Below are 19,296 nucleotides of genomic sequence, written 5' to 3'. Positions count from 1 at the left end.
AGAAAATTAATCTTTTTGGTTGAAAATTGCACTTTTTGGTTTTAAAATGTATCTCTTCTTGGAAACTTTATCTTTCTCGTTTAAAATATCAACTATAACTTTTTTTATCAAGAATTCATCTTTGTACGTTTTTCGAGTTGAAACTTCAACTGTCCTAAAAAATTCACCTTTTTGAATTGAAAACTGAGCTATTTGTTTAAAATTTCAACTGTTTTTGGTTGAAGTTTAACCTTTATTTTGAAAATTAGACTGCTTGGTAGAACATTTATCTTTGCAGGTAGACAATTCAACTATTTGACTAAGAATTCAACTATGTTGTTGAAAATTCAAGTATTTTGTAAGAAATTCATTTTTTGGTTAACTTTCTTATTAAAAAAAGCGTTGTTTTTGATTGAAAGTTCATCTTTTATTCTAGGAAGGTCACCTTTCTGTATTGAAATAAACAAATAGAGTTTTTTTTAATATTATCTAACAATTTTTGTCTTATTCCGTTTATAAAAGGTTTTATGTTAAAAGTGTCGCAAGATTAAAACGCTGGTCTTTTCATGTTAATAGTCAGGAAAAATCAAAAACTGGACAAAGAAAATCAAGGAAAAATCAGGCAATTTCAAAAATCAAATTGTTCAGTCACCTTGTTTATTTTAGAAAATAACTCTTAACATGCGTAGAATCATACCTGACAATAAAAAATATACTTTATGAAAAGAAAATGTTTTATTAATAACTGAAACTGGGATTTACTGTTATGAAACTAGAATATAATTAATTATAGCAATTACAGTAGAACGTTTTTTCTAGCCGAGTACGTCTTCAGGCTACAAATGTTGTTGTTTCGTTTCAAGAGTAAAAATCTTCTTTTGCTTAAAACTGAGAATATTCCAAATTTAGGGTTAATTATAACTTTAAGAAAATTAGTTTTACATCGTGAGCGTAAGAATTGTTAATATATTAAAAGTATTTCATAATTTTGTCTTCATACATACTAGGAATGCAAGCAGGGAACATAATGCTGCTGCCCACGCATTGTCGGAAAACAATCACTTATGAAATTGCATTATTCAGTTTTTTTGCGCGCAAGAACTCTCATTCATATAAAAAAAGTTCGATTTATACGAAAACAATGCTTTTAAAAGATGACGCGCTATTTTTGAAAATTAGTCAAGGAGGAAAAAATAAAAACATGCAATTACTTGTATGAAGTATCATTTTTTTCTTAAATTCAATGATTTTTGTTTCTACTTTTTAACGTGTTTATTAATTTATCTTAAGCGATAATCAAGAATACTTTAGCTGGTTTAGCACAGAAAACCCGGACATTTTTCGCTCCTGAAACCATAATTTACCGAGGCTCATTGCACATTCAACGCATTGCGTTACTCCTGGTCGAATTGCGTTCACTTTATAGAAACGACAAAACATTCATGAATAATCCACATTTGACAGAAGCAGTATTGTTAGAAATAGTTTTTCTATTCCTGCTAAGAACTGCATAATTTTCACAAAGAATAAAAGAATTAAATTTTTCAATTATAAGTAACAATAGAAATATTAGTAATAGGGTGTCTATCTAACCGAGAAAAGGCGGGGCATTATCTTAACCGAGAAACCCCCAGAAATTTGATTCAGGGATTAATTTTTATTCAGTTTATTTAATCTCTAAACGAACAATGGGCAAGACTTCATTGTTGATAATAACGATAACACAAGTGGGGCTGCATTTAATTTTGTTTTTTACTTTTGAAATATATGGTTGAAACCAATATTTGGTAAATCTAACTTTAAATTGGATAATAGAATTTCCGAAAAAAAAATTTTATTCAGATTTGGAACAAGGGATTTTCCAAAGGAATTATAATTCTGATTTGGAACAGGAAATTTTTGAAAAGAATTATAATTCTGGCCTGTATACTTGCTACACTGTTAGCAATTTCCATAGCGATTTTACTATAAATGTATTGGAAGCAATATGTATATACGTGTAGTAAATTTAATATATCATTATCTTGTAAAATAATATACATGTATATTGTATAGTAAAATAGAGTGCATAAAAGTTGAAAGTTCTTTGATGTATTCAAATCTTGTCAAATATTTAAAACTAAAATAATAACCTACAATTTATCGACTAAATTCTTATTTATAATCAAAGTGCGACGTACAGGTGGGGTTTACATCAAAATTCACTGCCAATGTCAGAATTTTTACGTGAGTACTACTGCTTTTAGGTTAGGTGTCTTAATTATGTACTTAATTGAACTTATCCACTTGAAACTGAGTATAATTTATGTTCAACTTGAAACAAATATAATGCTTTATTATCTAAAATTAAACATTAGTGCCAAAATTATCTTTAATTTGTGTAAAGTGAAATTACTTGGCTCTTCTAAGAATTGATCAATATACATGTATATTAAATTTACTACGCAGCCTCTTAATAACTATTTCATAGACGGAGTTCTTAGGTTTACTATATAAATGTACAGTAAATGTATATTAAAATTGCAAACATTTTGAACAGTGTACTATCTTGCATCTGGTGATGTGAAATTATTAGTTATTCATAGTTTTCACTGTGAAAGTGTATTTACTATATCTAGTATATATCGTTCGTCTATCCTATTCGCAATCAGTGATAAATTGAGAAAGCAAAATATAAATGAGTTTCATAAAATTAACTTTTCAAAAGAACAAATAAGTGAATGTATATGTTCTTTTAAATTCGAAAGACATGTAAACTAAGATATAATTTGTAAATGGGTTGGAGTGACAGGGGACTAATCCAAAATCTAGTAACTAATTTTCTTATTTCGACGGCAGCATAGAACGTTAATGCGAGAGGGACAAATATAAATCAGTTTATAAATAGATGTGCGACTTTCTTCATTTATGGAAAGTGGATGGATAAAAAAACTCTAAGTAATAGTCTACTAGACTATATCCTTAGCGGGATTGGAATATAAAAAACTTTTTGTAATCCTGGCTGCAATCTCCAGTTTCCCTAAAGAGCGATAATTTAAAATTGGTCTCTAAACAGGATAAGTGACATTTTTTAAATGCTTCAGGTTGATAGAAGTTTTTATTTGCATAAATATTTAAAGCAATAATACAATTACATTTAATCTTTTTCTCGTGAAAAGCAATATTTTTATTACAATGATATAAGTCTAATAATTTAAAATAGGCGGTTCTTAATGTTGAAAATGTTTTGTTAGTTTTTTAAATTTATACATTTTTTCAGAAAAGGACACATTTTTTATGCTAAAAGTATGATGCTCTAGTCACATGAAATTTTAAGTTAAGACAAGGTTTTGAACATCGTTGTTTACTTTGAAGACTGTTTTCTGTATAGAGTAAATAGATATTGCGTCACATAAAAATAAGGAGAATTGACGTTAAAAAAAAACTCGCTTTACAATCTTCTGTTACGGCATAAGTTCTCAGGTACTTTTTGGTGAAAGTAAGCGTTACTGAAAAAAGATACGGCGAAACTGACAAGTTCATGGTAACTTGTCAGTCTCATTGTATCATACAGTGACCAACTTTTGGTATTGCAACGTAAAATTACAATGTGTATCAATTCTTGCTCTTATTTTATATTGCAGTGAAAGTGTATATAAAGGTCAAAAATAGAGGCCCAATTATATTGAAATGAAATATCGATTATAAATGGGATAGTAACCAGAATATTGTTTTGTAATGTTTGCGATATGAATGGCTACAAAGAATAATACGTTAGGGTTTGACAGGTTCCGTTTAATGTCGATCTCATTCTTTTTGTGACCTCAAAAATATAGTCGGAGGGACTTTTATCAGACTAATATTATTGAGAAAAGGGTCGGATTTATTTAAAAACAGTAGATTACATTGATGACTACTTTTTAGAGAATTTTATACATGTGAAGCTGCTTGCCATTTCGATAGATGGATATATTAGCATATATCATGGAAACTTATACAACGTTGATGTGTCAACTAAGGAAGTAAAATGAAATCACTATCTCACTTAATTCCGGGCGAAATCGCGGTTGTCGTCATTGGTCTGGAAGTATATGTAGATTATATATGTATGCACTTTCACACGTTTCATTACTACTATAGTCTTTGAAATAGGCAATAGGAAATTCTTGCCACCTCCGTTGACGCATTTCTAATAGCAATGATCGATCTTAATGACTTAACTAAAGTAAGTAAAAAGGAAAAGAAGAAGTATCGTTTAAAAGTTGTTTGAAGGAAGAAATAAATCGCCAAATGAGTGTCAATAAATTTCTTCAAATTGTCTTTTAAATAAGGACTAAAGCATTGTTTCACATTACGTGATATAAAAAAACTGCACAATATTGATGTTTTTAGTAGTGTGAGGTATTCATGAATTATGAGAGACAATGATCTAATGACCATTTAAGGTAAAATATAAATTATAATAATAATAATACGTCTATTAAATACACCTAAGGTATAAATGTAAAAATACAGATATAAAAAATTATACTAAAGTATACATATAAATAAAGTGAAGATGATAGTTTGCTCTTCCTATATAATAAACAACTTTATAAATCTATATGGCATTAATAAATTCAATTAACGGCAACATATTGTTTCCTTGTTAAATGCTCATTGATTTTCGCTCGTTTTTATCTTATATATCAAAAATCACCACATTCACTCTTGACATTTTTCACTATAGCTCCACCGAATACTTTTACTGGAGTTCTTGTCCATGATATTAACATTAAAGGGCCTCCAATGAAAGGACTTCCTCGCCCGATTTCACATTGAGAATAAGAAATAGTAACTAATTGGAACCCTAACGGGATATCAGATATTGATGGTTTCTTAAAATTTTCATAATCAGTGGTTTTTTCTGCTTCTTCTCTAAACACAATTTGTTTCCTCTTTCGATCTTGTACATTTTTTGGAAAAGTTCCAAATAGTTGTTGTTGGTATGAACTCGTGGATTCTTCTTCGAAAGAGATTTGATGTTTCCTATCACTTAGACTCGATGAAAGGTTTTCTCCAAACTGACTGTTCAAGTTTGGGGCGTCTATGTTTCTCCTAAGTGTGGGTGGAGTTGATAGTAAATTTAGACCCTGATCGTCATTGAAAAATGTTTCATACGGATCAAAAGCTGAAGCAAGGAGTAAGTTAAAACCCAGAACTGATCCTTCAATTCCATCTTCGAGCCCTTTGTCGAAATCAGTGTACTCTTGGCCAACAACGATATCGCCTTTGCTGGGGATCACATGTCCAGCCATCTGAAAATATTTGAGATTTTTTTATTTTTTAACTTTCCGGGATTTTTCTAGTTCTATTTATTTTCTAAACAACTGAGAACGACAGTTATTTAAATGCTCGTGTCTACCTGTACCGAAACTTCGATCCAAATAGCCGAATTTATTAGGTACGATTAGATACTACTTATTTAAATTTGAGAATATTGTAGATTATTTGGCCGAAAAAATACGACTGCAGCACATTTGTCATATTCACTATTGATGTATTGATGTATTTCTCACTTTATTAACAGTTTGCTTCCTCATAAAGGGATGTTTATTTTTACAATCAAACAAAAAACTGATACTTATTTCATCCATTTGATGTTTCTATCTTATTCAGATAATTAAGGAGACCATTAAAAGGTCAATCAATGTGGCTTGTTGCAACGAACAACCTTGTAAGTTACAGTAGTGTCATATTTCAAATATTAAATAACTTTTCCTTATGTAAACAAAGTAAAAAATTAGTTGAATTAAATAAATCGCTATTGATAGATCGTAAAAGGTCATGAAAGGTTCCACAATACGTCGATCGATGCGTCTGGAAGACGCCAACAAATACATCAGATATATAGTAGGTGGAGTACTTGTTATCTGACCTCGGAAATTTTCATCATGGAATCGGATTTAACTCGAATTCAGGACATACGATTGTTTGACAGTGAACAAAAGTTTCGCCAAGTTTTTTTTCGAAAGTTGGAACAAATGTTTGACTTATGGGACATCGAGTTGAAGGGTGGTACAGCAAATTGAATGAACCCACATTTCGCCTACTTTCAGGAGGGACAAAAAACATTCTAGGAAATCTAATTTTCTGTTTAATTGAAAACCGAGTTTTTTCTGTTTCTGCCTTATTAGTTGCTGGAATAAAGCAAAAAGGTGTTGATTAAAAAAAGTGAACCAGTCCCGAGTAAGTGCACGAGACAGCTTCTATTTGGAGGCTGGGATGCGTATTTTAAAAATTGAATTTTCAATTTAATTTAAAACTCAGAATTTTTTCTAGATTATTACTTGCTATCTCAATTTCGGAAAAATGTGGGTTGATTTGTTTTGCTGTGCTACCCTCAAGTTTCTGCAACTTTTTATTTTTGATGCTATATCTTTGGTTTTAATTGACCAATTTACTTTTCTGATGCATCACTTTAATTTTTATAAGAGACTCTTCGAAATAAAATGAAAACCAAAAAAATAACAATAATTTATTGAAAATTTGGTTAAAAGAATACAATTTAAAAACGTAACATCTAAAAAATTAGTATTTATTTTTTGTCATAAAGAAAGTTTTAAGTGCGTTCTACATTTTCTCTACAAGTCCTGAAAATATTGAAGTGGGACTGCAACTGGTTTCAAGAAAAAATTCAAACGTCTTGTCTTGTATGGCACGGCTAGAGGCGCGGCAAAAAAGTGTCGGAACAAATTCATCTACGTCGTTATTAGCCGATTAAAAAAAAGTTGCATTACTTTTTGACTCGATAAATAAAATGTAAAATAAAATTTTTTTTATTCCCTTTCTGATTCATTCCGAAATAAATCAATCAAAAAACCATCCAGAAATATTTTCCAATACGATTTGTCATTTAATAACAAATATTTAAATAGTTATCATTTTTTACCAGGTAATCACATATGTAAACTGTGTGTATTTATAGAGTAATTCATTTCCGATTCCGTGAAAGCAATGTTATTTGTTTCATCATGAAAAGCTGAATTATTAATTAATTTTCATTAATTCAATTCAGAATTTTTTTCTGTAAATTGGGAAAATTTAGTTGCAACAAATGACTAAACACTGTTAATTCCACGAAACTATTTTCAGCCGCTTATTTGTTTATAACAAAGTGCATAAATTTGTTAACTTCGACTGTCCTGTTGGAAAATATCTCTAAATAGGTGTTCCATTGATTCTAGATATTTTGAAATGAATCTGTTTATTTTATAGAATACGGTACTCTTCAAGAATCAACCAATTTTGATTTGACATTTTATTTATTAATAAAAAAGTAATGCAATTTTGTTTAAACTCAGCTAATAAAGATGTATTCAGAATTTTATTAACTTGCAGTAAAAAAAGTTCAAATCAGACAAGAATTGTGCTATAGGTATAAATTTGTTCAAAGAATTTGTTCTCGTTTTTAATTTTTCTAATTTATCTATTTATTTACACGTGTAGCTTTTAAAAAGTAAATTGAGACGCCAAAAAGTTAAATCAGTCAATTAGAACCAAAGATTTTTTTTCACTATCAAACAATCATATATCCTGCATAAAAGCGGAATTCCATTTTGATATGAGAATTGCCGTGATCAGATGACGTGGACTGCACCAGTATTGTTTTATTTGGATTATCAAAAAAGTATTTCTTTTATAAACAAAATAACGCTTTTTTCAAATATCTAAACGCAAAGAACCACTCATAATTAGCCGATCATTTTTGAGTTCCTGGAATCTTATTTTTCTTGTTTATTTATTTTTATTTACAATTAATTTTATTGTTTCTGCAAAAGCTAATAAAATAATCTTGTATTTTACGAATGGTTATTCATCAAACTTAAAAATTATACCTTTGTTATGTAGCCTTGTGTTTCAATTCTTCCGTCTATCCATAATGCGTATCGTCCATCTTTATTTTGCCAACTTTGACATAAGTGGTACCACTTATTTTCTTGGACAGAAAAGGGAACTTGAAAAATTTCAACATTGCCTATTTCCAGGTGAATGCTCTGACCATTCGGTGATATCCAAGACCGTATCAAACGATCTTTCTCGTTTTCTGAAAAAGAAAAAAAACTCAATTTGACAGAAAAAAAGTGGTGTTTTAACTTTGTTTCACAAGGGGAAACGGCCAATTGTGATTTTTAATTTCGTTTCATATATTTCTTAAATCATAGGTTATTAGCTGAGTATTAATTTGCTAAAGGATGTGCTATCTTGCCTAAACTAAATTCACAATTTGCTTACAAACTCATTATGAACTGCAGCAATGTTCTCTACAATGATCAATGGCAAAATAAAAACAATTGAATAGTTTGAATGTGTCTATTCTTTAAAATGGACCAGTTGTAGTTCAGTATTGTTTAAGGAAGTATTGACGTTTTTTTTTTCAAAATTAAATTTTTTTCCGTTGGCATATTGCGCAAATAAAATAAAGATTACTTATTGTTCGAATAATGGATAAGGATAAAACTAACTTGACTTACTTGAATATGAGAAAAACGACTGAGCATAGGTCAAATTCGAAGATTTGACCCAAAGGCAGAAAGTGTATTCGTTAATTTCTGGTACTGGTAGTTCCCACCGCAAAAACTGATGAGAATGTTTGATTAGCGTTATTTTATTTAACTTATATCACCTGTTTATACACAAGACTACACTGATCACTGTAGATGGTTAATTTTGAGTAAAAAATTGATTTTTACCTGAATGTATCCTCTTTGTGTCATTTGCACTTTGTGCATTGGTGTTTTCAATGTCTCTTTCGTCAAAAAGAATTTTCCCTCCCTCGAGGCCGGTGCATGGTCCGTACAAATAGAGTCGACATCTATGTATAGCAACAGTAGTACAGCAGTGCAACATTTTAACGAAAAATGTAACTTTCTCATTTCTTTTTAAATGCAAATGATGACTTGTCTTTCCTGTGAACTTGGCTAGGAATATTTAACCGGTCGTGGTTGGTTGTTGCTCGTTTTACACATGAATGCGAATTAAGTATCCGCAGTCGTATCAGTCGAGTCTTGTTTCTCTTGAGGTGGAAATCTAAGAAGTTAAGGGGGAGACCTTGTGCCAGAATACCCATAGCCGTATTGCCCCGCTCTTTAAATTTCGACGGACCATGTGCGCTTACAATTGATGCAAGATGGCGCAAGGTTATCGAGCGACGGACAATAAAGCCTTAAAGGATTAACCTGGCGCTTATATCAACCGCTGGTGGTTGCCAATTTTAATCCTACTTTTTGCCAATTTGTAGGAGAAATTGAATTGATTCAAACTTGAGAACCAATCAGCGAAGGAGGGGCGTTTTTTGGTTCCAGATATTGATATTAAATTAGTGGCCCTTTGTGTTGGTTGATCGATATTCAGTGTTTCACAAGCAGTACAATCAATGGCAAATCAGCATCGCAAGTTTAGCCTGGAGGGTTTTCGATTCACAGAAAACCTTTATACGCACAGCATAGCCGTTTTGATAAATACAGAGAAATAGAGGTCAGATTTTGAGATATTTCCGGGTCGTTAGATATGACGATAGATATGAAGCTTAGATCGTGGGAAATTAAAACAATCGTTAATCAAATGTTGAATCAAACGTAAAATAAGGGTACCATTTCTAAAGTATTTTCAGGGCCAGTGGACCAGGAAAATCGACAGTTTTATGGGGACAGGGAATTTCGTTTCATTTTCAATTTAAAAAAACTTGAAGGTGATAAAATAATGCTCAGTTTTAATCTTAACGCAAGGACATAATAAATTGTCCTTGATGATAAAAATAGCTGTACAAATATTTACCGAGTAAAAAAAGTAATTTCCCCTGTTTTCAAGAAACTTCATTTTTTCTCGCTTTTTCGTTTGAATGCGAACTAACTTAATGGAACTCAATATGAAAATTGAACTACATATTTTGGTAGAAAATTCGTCTTCTTGGATACAAAATTAATTTTTGAAAATTCAACTGTCTTCTTAAAAAGTCATCTTTCTGGCTTTAAAATTCAACTATTTGGGTGAAAATCTAACTATTTTTAATTGAATTTTCATCTTCTTTGTTATAAAATTCGACCTTTTGGTTGAAAATGCATCTTCGTAGCTTGAAATTCAACTATTTGCTCGAAAAATTAACTGTTTTGTTGGAAATTCCTCTTTTTTGGTTAAATTCAACTGTTTTTTTTATGTAAAATTAAACACGTTTTTGGTAAGAATGTCAATAATTGGATTTTTCGTTGAAAATTCATCATTATTTTGTTGAAACTGCAATTACTTGCTTAAAAGATGGATTACTTTGTGAACATTTTATTTTGTTGGTCCAGCATTTATCATTTTAGGTGAAAATTAATTTCTTTCGATAAAAATTCATCGTTATGGGTTGAAAATGATCTTTTTGTCCACAATTCAGCTTTTCAGGTTGAAAATTCAACTATCTTCTATGAAATTCCTTTTTTTTGTTTTGAAAATTCCACTTTTTGGTTGGAAATGTAACTGCATTTGAATTTTTTTTAATTCAAGTTTTGTTTGGGAAATCCCTCTTTATAGATTGAAAATTCAATTCTTTGGTTATAAAATCAATGATTTGTTAAAATATAATCTTTCTTTATTCAAAATAGAACCATTCTGTTAAAAATTATATTTTGTTAAAAAAATTCATATTTTTTGGTTGAAAATTATTTTTTGTTAACATTTGAACTTTCTTCTACAAAAATCGCCTTTTATGCCTGCAAAGTGAACTATTTCATTAAAAATTTGAATATTTTTTTGACAATATGTCTCCTCTGATTTTTTGTTGAAAATTTACATTTTCAGGTTTGATAATTCAACTGTTTTCTAAAAACATCTCCTGTTTGGTTTGAAAATTTCACTATTTTGTTGCAAATGCAAGTTTTTGTAGTTGATTTTTTTTTTGATAATTCAATATCTTATGTTATTAATTTGAGGAAAAGCTAACCATTTTGTTGAAAATTCTTTTTGGCTTCCTTTTGGATCAAAAATGCATCTCTTCTGATCGAAAATTAATTTTTTTTTTTAGATTAACTTTGTTATTGAAAATTGATCTGTCTTATGAGAAATTCATCTTCTTGGATTGTAAAATCAACTATTTAGTTAAAAATCTAACTATTTTGTTGAAAAATCATCTCTTTTTATTGGACATTCAAGTATTAAGTTCTAATTGCAACTGTGTGAATTAAAATAATTGTTTTTTTTTTAATTCAACAATTTCGTTGAAAATTCTTCTTTTATAGTTGAAAATTATCTTTTTTGATGAAAGTTCATCTATGCAGGTTGATAATTCAAACTGTCTTCTCAAAAATTCTTCTTTTAGATTGTTTGAAAAGTCGACCAGTTCGTTGAAAAATCCTCTTTGTTAGATTGAAAACTCAAATATTTGGTTAAAAAAGTAATTTTTTGGTTGAGAAATTTTGGGCTCGATAATTTAAATGTTCTGTTAAAAAATATGCTCTTTTGTTTAATTTTCAGAATGCAAAAAATGCAACTTCCGGCAATTATTACATGAGTGGTAGTAGCACACTTCCTCGAGGAGGACCTCTTCTTCGAGCATACAGTCCAGCTACATCCTCAGTTGGAGGTCCAAATTCCACGCCAACGCAATCAAAGACTCTAAGTACTCCAGGTAAGTAATTAAAAAAACGTTATTTTCAGAATATTCAATAATAAATTTTGAATCATTCCTTCATCGTTCATTTCAAATTGATATAGACATAACTGAATTTAAGTTTAAATATTCAGAAAAATTATAACAATGGGTATTTGTCTAGCAATATCTGAATGTAGATAATTTGTATAAAATTCATGTAACAAAGGAGGTGAATCATATTATAAGATATTATTTTAATTATCAGGGTCTATCGTAAACATTGCTTGTGCACAGCTCATCATATCTCGAACATTTAAAGTGAAGTGTTGCACAATACAATTCATTGTTTATGACTTAATCAGATTTGGTTAAACAAATCTATCTTAATCAGCATGTAGCTATTTGCATGATGTGTTCCTTTGTGAAATTTTTGTTTAAATATTTTTCAACTAATAATGATTCTATTCTAAAGGGTTGTCCATAAATTACGTTACCAATTTATATTCATCCCTGGTGGAAAATGTTACTATTTTGCTCGCTATTCTGTTCAAACTTCGTTTTATTTTTCGTTGGAAATTAATTTTCTTTATGAAAATTTAACTGCTTCGTTTTCGGTTGAAAGTATACCTTTGTTAGTTAAAAATTAAACTGTTTGGTTGAAAATGTATTTTTTTAGTCAAAAATTAAATTATTTAGTTAAAAATGCATATTATATATATATTTTTTTTTTGTTAAAAAATTCATTTTTTTGTCGAAGATGAAAATTCATTTCTTTGGTGCAAAATTTAATTCTTTTTCTGCAATATTTTTGTTTGTTTGGTTGAATTTTGTTTGAACGGAGAATGTAACTACTATTTTATTTTCAAATAAAAATTGATTTTTGCTAGTTGAAATTCCACTGTTAGGTGAAAATTCGTATTTTTTGGTTGAAAATTAGGTTTCTTGGTTAAAAATTTATCCTTTTTGTTTGCAAATTCAACTTTTTGGTTAAAAATAAATCTAGTTTGGTTCTTTTTGTTCAAAAATCATATTTTCGGGATAAATATTAAACTGTTTTGTAGATAATTCGTCTTATTGGCTACAAAATTCAACTTTTTCACAGAAAATTAACCTTTTTAGTGGAAAATTTACCTTCTCGATTTATAATTGACCGAACGACTTTGTTCAAAATAACTTTTTTTTAATATTCTGTTCTTTGGTTAAAAATGTTAATATTTCGTTAAAAATTTGTTTTTTGTTTTATTTAAGAATTATTTTTCTTATCTGAATATTCAAGTATTGCATTTTCGGTTGAAAATTCGTTTTTTTTTAATTGAAAATTAATTCTTAATCTAAAAATTTAACGATTTCATTTTTGTTTTAAAGTATGTATTTTTTAGTTTAAAATTCAACTGTGTGATTGAAAGTTCACATATTTTGTTGGCCGTTCGTCTTTTTAGGTAGAAAATTAATCTTCCTTTTTGAAAATCTGTATATTTTGTTGAGAATTCAACAATTTTGTTAAAATTTCGAATTTTTTTTATTGAATTCAAGTTGTTGAAATTTTTTTTTCTTTTAGTTGATAATTAATTTTTATACTAAAATTTTCAGGATTCCTATTTCGGGTTCAAAATTCATGTATTTTGTTGGAAGTATGTATTTTTTTAGTAGAAAACTCATCCATGCTGTTTAAAAATTTAACTATTCGGTTTAAAATTTAACTGCTCTGTTGAAAATTGTGATTTCGGATTGAAAATTTATATTTATTGATAAAAAGTCATTTTTATTAGTTGAAATTGAACTTTTTTGTTTGAAAATTTAACTGTTTTCTGAAAATTCGTCTTGTTGGCTTAAAAATTCATTTATCTGGATGAAAATCCAACTCTATTTGGTGGATTTTTTTTTTTTTAATATTCGACCATTTGGTTAAAAATGCATCTTTGTAGGTTGAAAATTCATGTATTTTGTTAAGCCATGTTTCTTAGTCTAAAATTAAACTGTTTTATTGAAAATTCGTCCTTTTGGATTGAATATTCATCTTTTAGGGTAAAAATAAACATATATTTATAGGAGGAAATTAAACTTTTTTATGTATATGTATTCCAATTATCTAATTAAAAGTAAACTTTCTTGTACAAAATTTGTCTTTTCGGCTTAAATAGTCAAATATTTGGTTAAAAATTAAATTATTTTGTTATTCATATTTATTAATCAAAAATTGAACTTTTTTGTTGAAAATGGTTTCTTTTGGATTACAAATTCATCTTTTATGATAAAAATATCATCTTTATGAGATGAAATTAAACCGTTTTATTGAAAATTCACCTGTCTTCTAAATAATTTGTCTTTTTGGCTTAAAAATTCAACTATTTGGTTACAGAATTAACTATTTTGTTAAATAATAAATTACCTTGTTGCTAATTTAACTATTTTTTCGCAGGCATCTTTTTTCTCTTAAATTCAACTGTTTTGTTGAAAAATCGTAAATTCGGTTAAAAAAATTTAAAACTGTCTTGTAAAAAAATTCGTTTTTTGGGCTTAAGAATTCCACTATGTGGTTGAAAATGCAACATTTTTTATTGAATTTTATTTATTTTTATTGTATATTTGACCATGTGGTTGAAAATGCATCTTTCTAGTTTGAAAATTGAACCATATTGTTAAGTAATCTTTTTTATAGAAAATTTAACCGTTTTGTTAAAAATTGATCCTTTTTGATTGAAAATTCACTTCTTGGCCTATATAGTTCACAAATAACGCAGAATAAACGTAAAATTAGTGTTTAACACAGTTATGTTACTTTCGGGGGGGGGGGGGCAAATATGGTAGTAATCTTGGGGGCGAGGGTAAAAAATATTCGAAAATTGATAACGTTGCTTATGGACTGTCCCTAATGAGCAATGAAGTGGGTAATTTGATTTAAAATGCTTGCACTCAGAGTCTTGGCTTTTTCACTGCATGTTTTATAATTGTAGAACAGTGTGGCTCCTGCATTAATAGATAACAAAACGCTCTCGTCCTAGCAGTTATGTAAATGGATATGATGTAAAATAATATATCAGGTAATTTTATTTCATGAATAAAAGAATGCATAATCCATCAGGATTCCATAAAGGCGGTAAAGTTATTACTCTGCAGAAAAATTTCTTGAACCATGATAACTGTTTTCTTGGAAATACATGCTATCAATTTGATCGAATCAAACGAATTTTCGTCGATTCAAGAAAATATTTGATTGATCCAACAAATTTTGGTTTGTTAAATCAATCAAATATCTACCAAAAGATTTGTTTAAAGCTACCAAAAATTTATTTGGGCCAAATAAATATTTTTTTGCCCATACAATAACCATATCGATGATCTTTTTTCACAAAATATTCCTAAAAACTGGAACAAATCTCATGTTGCTCCGATAACTATATAATAAATAAAAGATCATACTGGAACCCAAGATTTTAAATAATAATAACTCCTGTGATTTAAATTGCTTTATTGCGCAAATTTTTTAATTTAGGTTAAAGGTTTTGTGCCATGGATAAAAATTAGTAATATTTCATGGTTTACTTTAGTACACCATAAAAGATATTTAAACAAACAAATTGCCATACAACGTCAGTATAATTACAATGTTGCCGCTGTATTCTATATAGTAATAACTACCCTGTCATGAATGATTTACTTGTAAAACGTCCAATAAAGTATTTAAATTCAAGAATAAACTATGAATAGATTGTAGAATGTAGTAGGTGAAAGTATTTGCTATACCTACTTACAAAGAGAATCACTTCATTTTTTAATAAATCTTAAATATTTGGCAGGTTTAAGCATAAACTTGATGTTTTACAGCATGATGGAAAAATTTTCGAGCGTTGCAACGCACATAAATTTTGTACCTTATTGTACGCATAAAATGAACAAATTTGCATGAAGAGATAATGATTGAAAAAATAAAGAAGAGTTTCTTAAACTATATTTAAGTTTGAGCAATTTAATACAATTACTAATGTAAAGAATTTTAAACAATGTAATGTGTTTCACTTCAAGTAAAATTATGAAATCAAAATGATATATATAGGCAATGATTATTACTAATAGAGGGTGTCTACTCAAAATTTGAGAAAAAAATTCCTGGAAATTATGAATCTGCAGTCCTTCGAAGTATTACTTAATACTTTTTGTTTAAAAAATCAAAAAATTAAAAAAAGAAGTCTAAAATAGCTCCCCTACAAATTGTTCCTTTTTATGTCAAAACGTCCCCTCAATTTTAGCAGAATTACAAAAATATATTTAGGGGTCTCTCGAGCCCATTTTTGCACAACATTTTTTTTTAATTTCGCCTTTGATGGCTCGTTTTTCTTCCGCAAACATTCATTTCATCGTATTTTATTCCAAAGAAAAATAATCCATTAGCAGGGGAAATTAAAATAAAATAAGCCATTTTTTGCAAAATGGAACTTCAGGTAATAAATACATATATTTTTAATTTCTGTCAAAATTCGATGCACATTTTGACATTTGAAATGGTGCATTTACGTATAAAATTAAATAAAGATGTTCCTTAATTTTTTGAAGTTGTTTCTTCTTGATTTTTAATTTTTTTTACATCCCTGGCGGTGTGAAAAGTTTTCCCAACTTTTTTCGGATTTTAATCAACCAATTTCTAAGAAAGCACTAGAAATAAATCGCTAGGAACCAGAAATTTAAATTGGAAATACAGTGAATATTTTAATTACTGATTTTTCTATTTAATGAAATTAATTTTATAACTTGTTTTTTCAATTTTTTCTGAGCGATATTTTAAAATTATGATTTTGGTATTTAATGAAATTATCTTTACAGATTGTGCCTTACACATTTTGTTTTGAAAATATGTGGGCTTCTTTAACATAGATCTACACTAAATACAAGATATAAAGATAATCTCATTAGAAGCCCAAATTAAATAGCGATAAGCTATTAGAAAATAGTTTTTTTATAAATCTGCAAAAAAATTGGGAAGTCTTTTTTGGACCTACAGGATTGTATAAAAATGGAAATATAAGAAAAGTTAAAAACTCTGCAAAATATAAATTTTTTAACTGTTTTTTTTTAGTTCAGGTAACCGAGCTGCATATTTATAGAATGCAGAATTTTTTATTTTTAACCCACCCTAATTAACATATTAATATTTATAATAAAACATATCTCCCTGAGATTAGTGAAAATGCTAAGAAGAAGTTTGTTTTTAATAAGTATATATATACATTCAATACTATAAATTTACGTTTAAAAATTACATTTAGGCATGCTCGAAAAAATTTCCAGATAATTCCAGTTTTTCAGATGAGTAGACACTCTGCAGGCCTCGGACTCACGATCCATTGTCATTTTTTGACATTTTTTTTAACCTTTTCAAATTTCTCGATGATGCAACCATATTTTTTCTTCAAACATATTTTTAAACTTCTGGGCTGATTAGCTAAAATAATATATCCGCTATTTTAAAAATAGAAATTTCAAGAGCGTTAAGATTTCGAAAAATTTCAAAAATTCCAAGTATTATATTAATTCATGGGATTTTATGGGGTCTCAGAGGATTTCATAGATTTAAACATATTTAAATGTATTTTAAAAGATACTAAAAATTCCATGATGTTGTGCAGAATCGCAAAAGATTTTTAGGAATTTCTCAAGATTTATTCGGTTTGCCACATTTCAAGGGATTCTAAAGAAGTACATTTCAAATGATTCCAAAGAATTTCCTAAGATTTCAGAAAATTTCAAAGATTTCAAGGAATTTTACAATATGGGAGGTATTCAGAGGACTTCAAAATAGATTAAAAGATTCCATGGAACTTTGATATATCTCAAGTTTAAAAAAAAAAAATTGGAGAATTTTACAAGGATTTCAGATAATCTCAACAGAATTCAAGGGTTTTTAATCAGTTTGAAAGATTTTAAAGGATTTTGAAGCTTTTAGGGTATTTTAAAATGTGTCTAGGAATTTCAAAAAATTTCAAAGGTTTTTAAAGCAATTTAAAATCTTTTTTGTGTCTTACCGTATTTTATTTTATTTTTTTGAGATTACTAGGGATGTAACCAATTTAAGTGATTTTATAAATTTCAAGAAATTTCTAGATTAAACCATTTTTAAGGGCTTTTCAACCATTGGAAAGAATTTAAAAAAATTTTAAGTTATTTAAAACGTATATAGGATATGAATGATATTTGAAAATTTTGAAAGGATTTCAAAGGATTTCATGGTGTTTCAAGGAGTTTCATTTAATTTAAGGAATCCATAGGATTTAAAAGGAAATTATAAGTCTTCATGGGGTTGTTACCGATTTTAAGGGATTTTAAAGCTTCACGAGTATTTAAAAAAATTCTAATATATTTCACGCGATTTTATAGGAGATATATAAGTATATTGTATATTATTAGGGTGGTCTAAATGTATACCTTTTAAAATCTTATTTTTGGAAAAAAACTTTTTGTTATTTAAAGTTTAGTCACTTCTTAAGGAATGTTCAAGGAGTAATTTCCACTCAATAACTTGTATTGTGCCCGGAAAATGCCTAAGAAAAATGTAAAATAGCAGTTTTATGTCAAATTCATTCTAAAGGCGTTTTTTCAACAAGAATTATTTTTATTTAATAAATTACAAGTTTCCAAGTGGTTTTTACCTAGTTTTAAATGTTTGAACCATTTTTCCCGTGAAAATAATAAAAAGTAATGATTTTTTAGATAGATGATACAGCTTATGAGTGTTCAAAATAATATTTTTTGTTTAAAATATTTTGCAATAGTTTAAAACATGTTTATTTGTATCATTATTTCTCACCAAATCATGAAAAGTTAGTATTTTTTGTAATTAATTACACAATTAAAGAATGTTAAGAGTAACATTTTTTGTTTAGGATATGTAGTAATCATTTAAACAGTTTTACAGGGGAAAAAATAGTTTACAAAAATAAAAGTTGTTTAAATAATTACCAGATATCCTTAACATTTCTCTTAATGTTCTTCAATGGTGTCATTAAGTCCAAAAAATATTATTTTATACAATTTGATGAAAGCACATTATGCAAAATAGAATTTGTTTTAATAATTTCAAAATCTGTTAAAATAAATAACTCTTGACATCTATAAACTTTATCATTTATCACGCAAAAATCACTTTTCCTGATTCACGGGGGAAAAATTGTTCAAACAAATAATCATTTTCAAACAGCTGAAAATGAGTTCAAAACTTTGTTGGGGTCGTTAAAATTAAAGTTTTTGTGTGGAAAATATTCCAGAAATCTTTTTTAAAAAAATACTAAACTTTAATTCGCTAAAAGATAATAGCAAGTACTTCTTTTTTACATTTTTTCGCAAACTGAACGTTTCACACCGATCCTAATCCTTTTAACCAAAAATCTGAAAACAATTTTTTGGACCACCCTAGTAAATCCTATTGCGAAAATAGTTAACCTCTTGATGTAATATTTAAAAAATTGCATGACACTATTTTCCCAATGTTTCTTAAACTATATGCTACTATTGACACTATTTTGAATTTTTCAAATGAGTTCGAGGTCTGACCCTGTAATAATACAAAATGTAAGTTAATTTTTTATTAAATTTGATGATTTAACGATAGCCTATTGCTGTATTTATTTGTAACCCATTGATTAAACCTGGACTGGATTCTGGTCTGCGAAATGAACAGGCCGAACCCCTTGAGGTCAAACATTGCTAGGTCTGATCGATAGTAATTGGTGTACATT

General features: G+C 28.3%; 2 protein-coding genes across 4 annotated transcripts in view; one reads left to right on the top strand and one right to left on the bottom strand.

Moving 5' to 3' along the window:
• LOC117176829 overlaps positions 1-19,296 on the top strand; it is a 223,115-nt gene that overhangs the window by 137,155 nt on the left and 66,664 nt on the right. For both annotated transcript variants that reach the window (XM_033367166.1, XM_033367165.1), the window contains one exon: positions 11,452-11,605. In XM_033367166.1, the coding sequence (XP_033223057.1) occupies positions 11,452-11,605 (154 nt within the window). The remainder of the gene's footprint in view (positions 1-11,451; positions 11,606-19,296) is intronic.
• On the bottom strand, positions 3,821-9,062 carry LOC117176831. 2 transcript variants are annotated; one of them, XM_033367168.1, is made up of 4 exons: positions 8,691-9,062; positions 8,472-8,577; positions 7,836-8,044; positions 3,821-5,255 (listed from the first exon to the last, which is right to left on the bottom strand). In XM_033367168.1, exons 1-4 carry the CDS (start codon positions 8,871-8,873, stop codon positions 4,647-4,649), a joined length of 1,107 nt encoding a protein of 368 aa, XP_033223059.1. In that variant the 5' UTR covers positions 8,874-9,062; the 3' UTR covers positions 3,821-4,646. The 2 variants fall into 2 exon arrangements, with proteins under 2 accessions (XP_033223059.1, XP_033223060.1); XM_033367169.1 differs by lacking the exon at positions 8,472-8,577.

The sequence above is a fragment of the Belonocnema kinseyi genome, chromosome 7 (genome assembly GCF_010883055.1).
Source record: "Belonocnema kinseyi isolate 2016_QV_RU_SX_M_011 chromosome 7, B_treatae_v1, whole genome shotgun sequence".
In the NCBI taxonomy this organism is placed as follows: Eukaryota; Metazoa; Arthropoda; class Insecta; order Hymenoptera; family Cynipidae; genus Belonocnema; species Belonocnema kinseyi.
The sequence above is the reverse complement of the archived record's forward strand: the minus strand, read 5'-3'. Positions and strand labels throughout refer to the sequence as shown.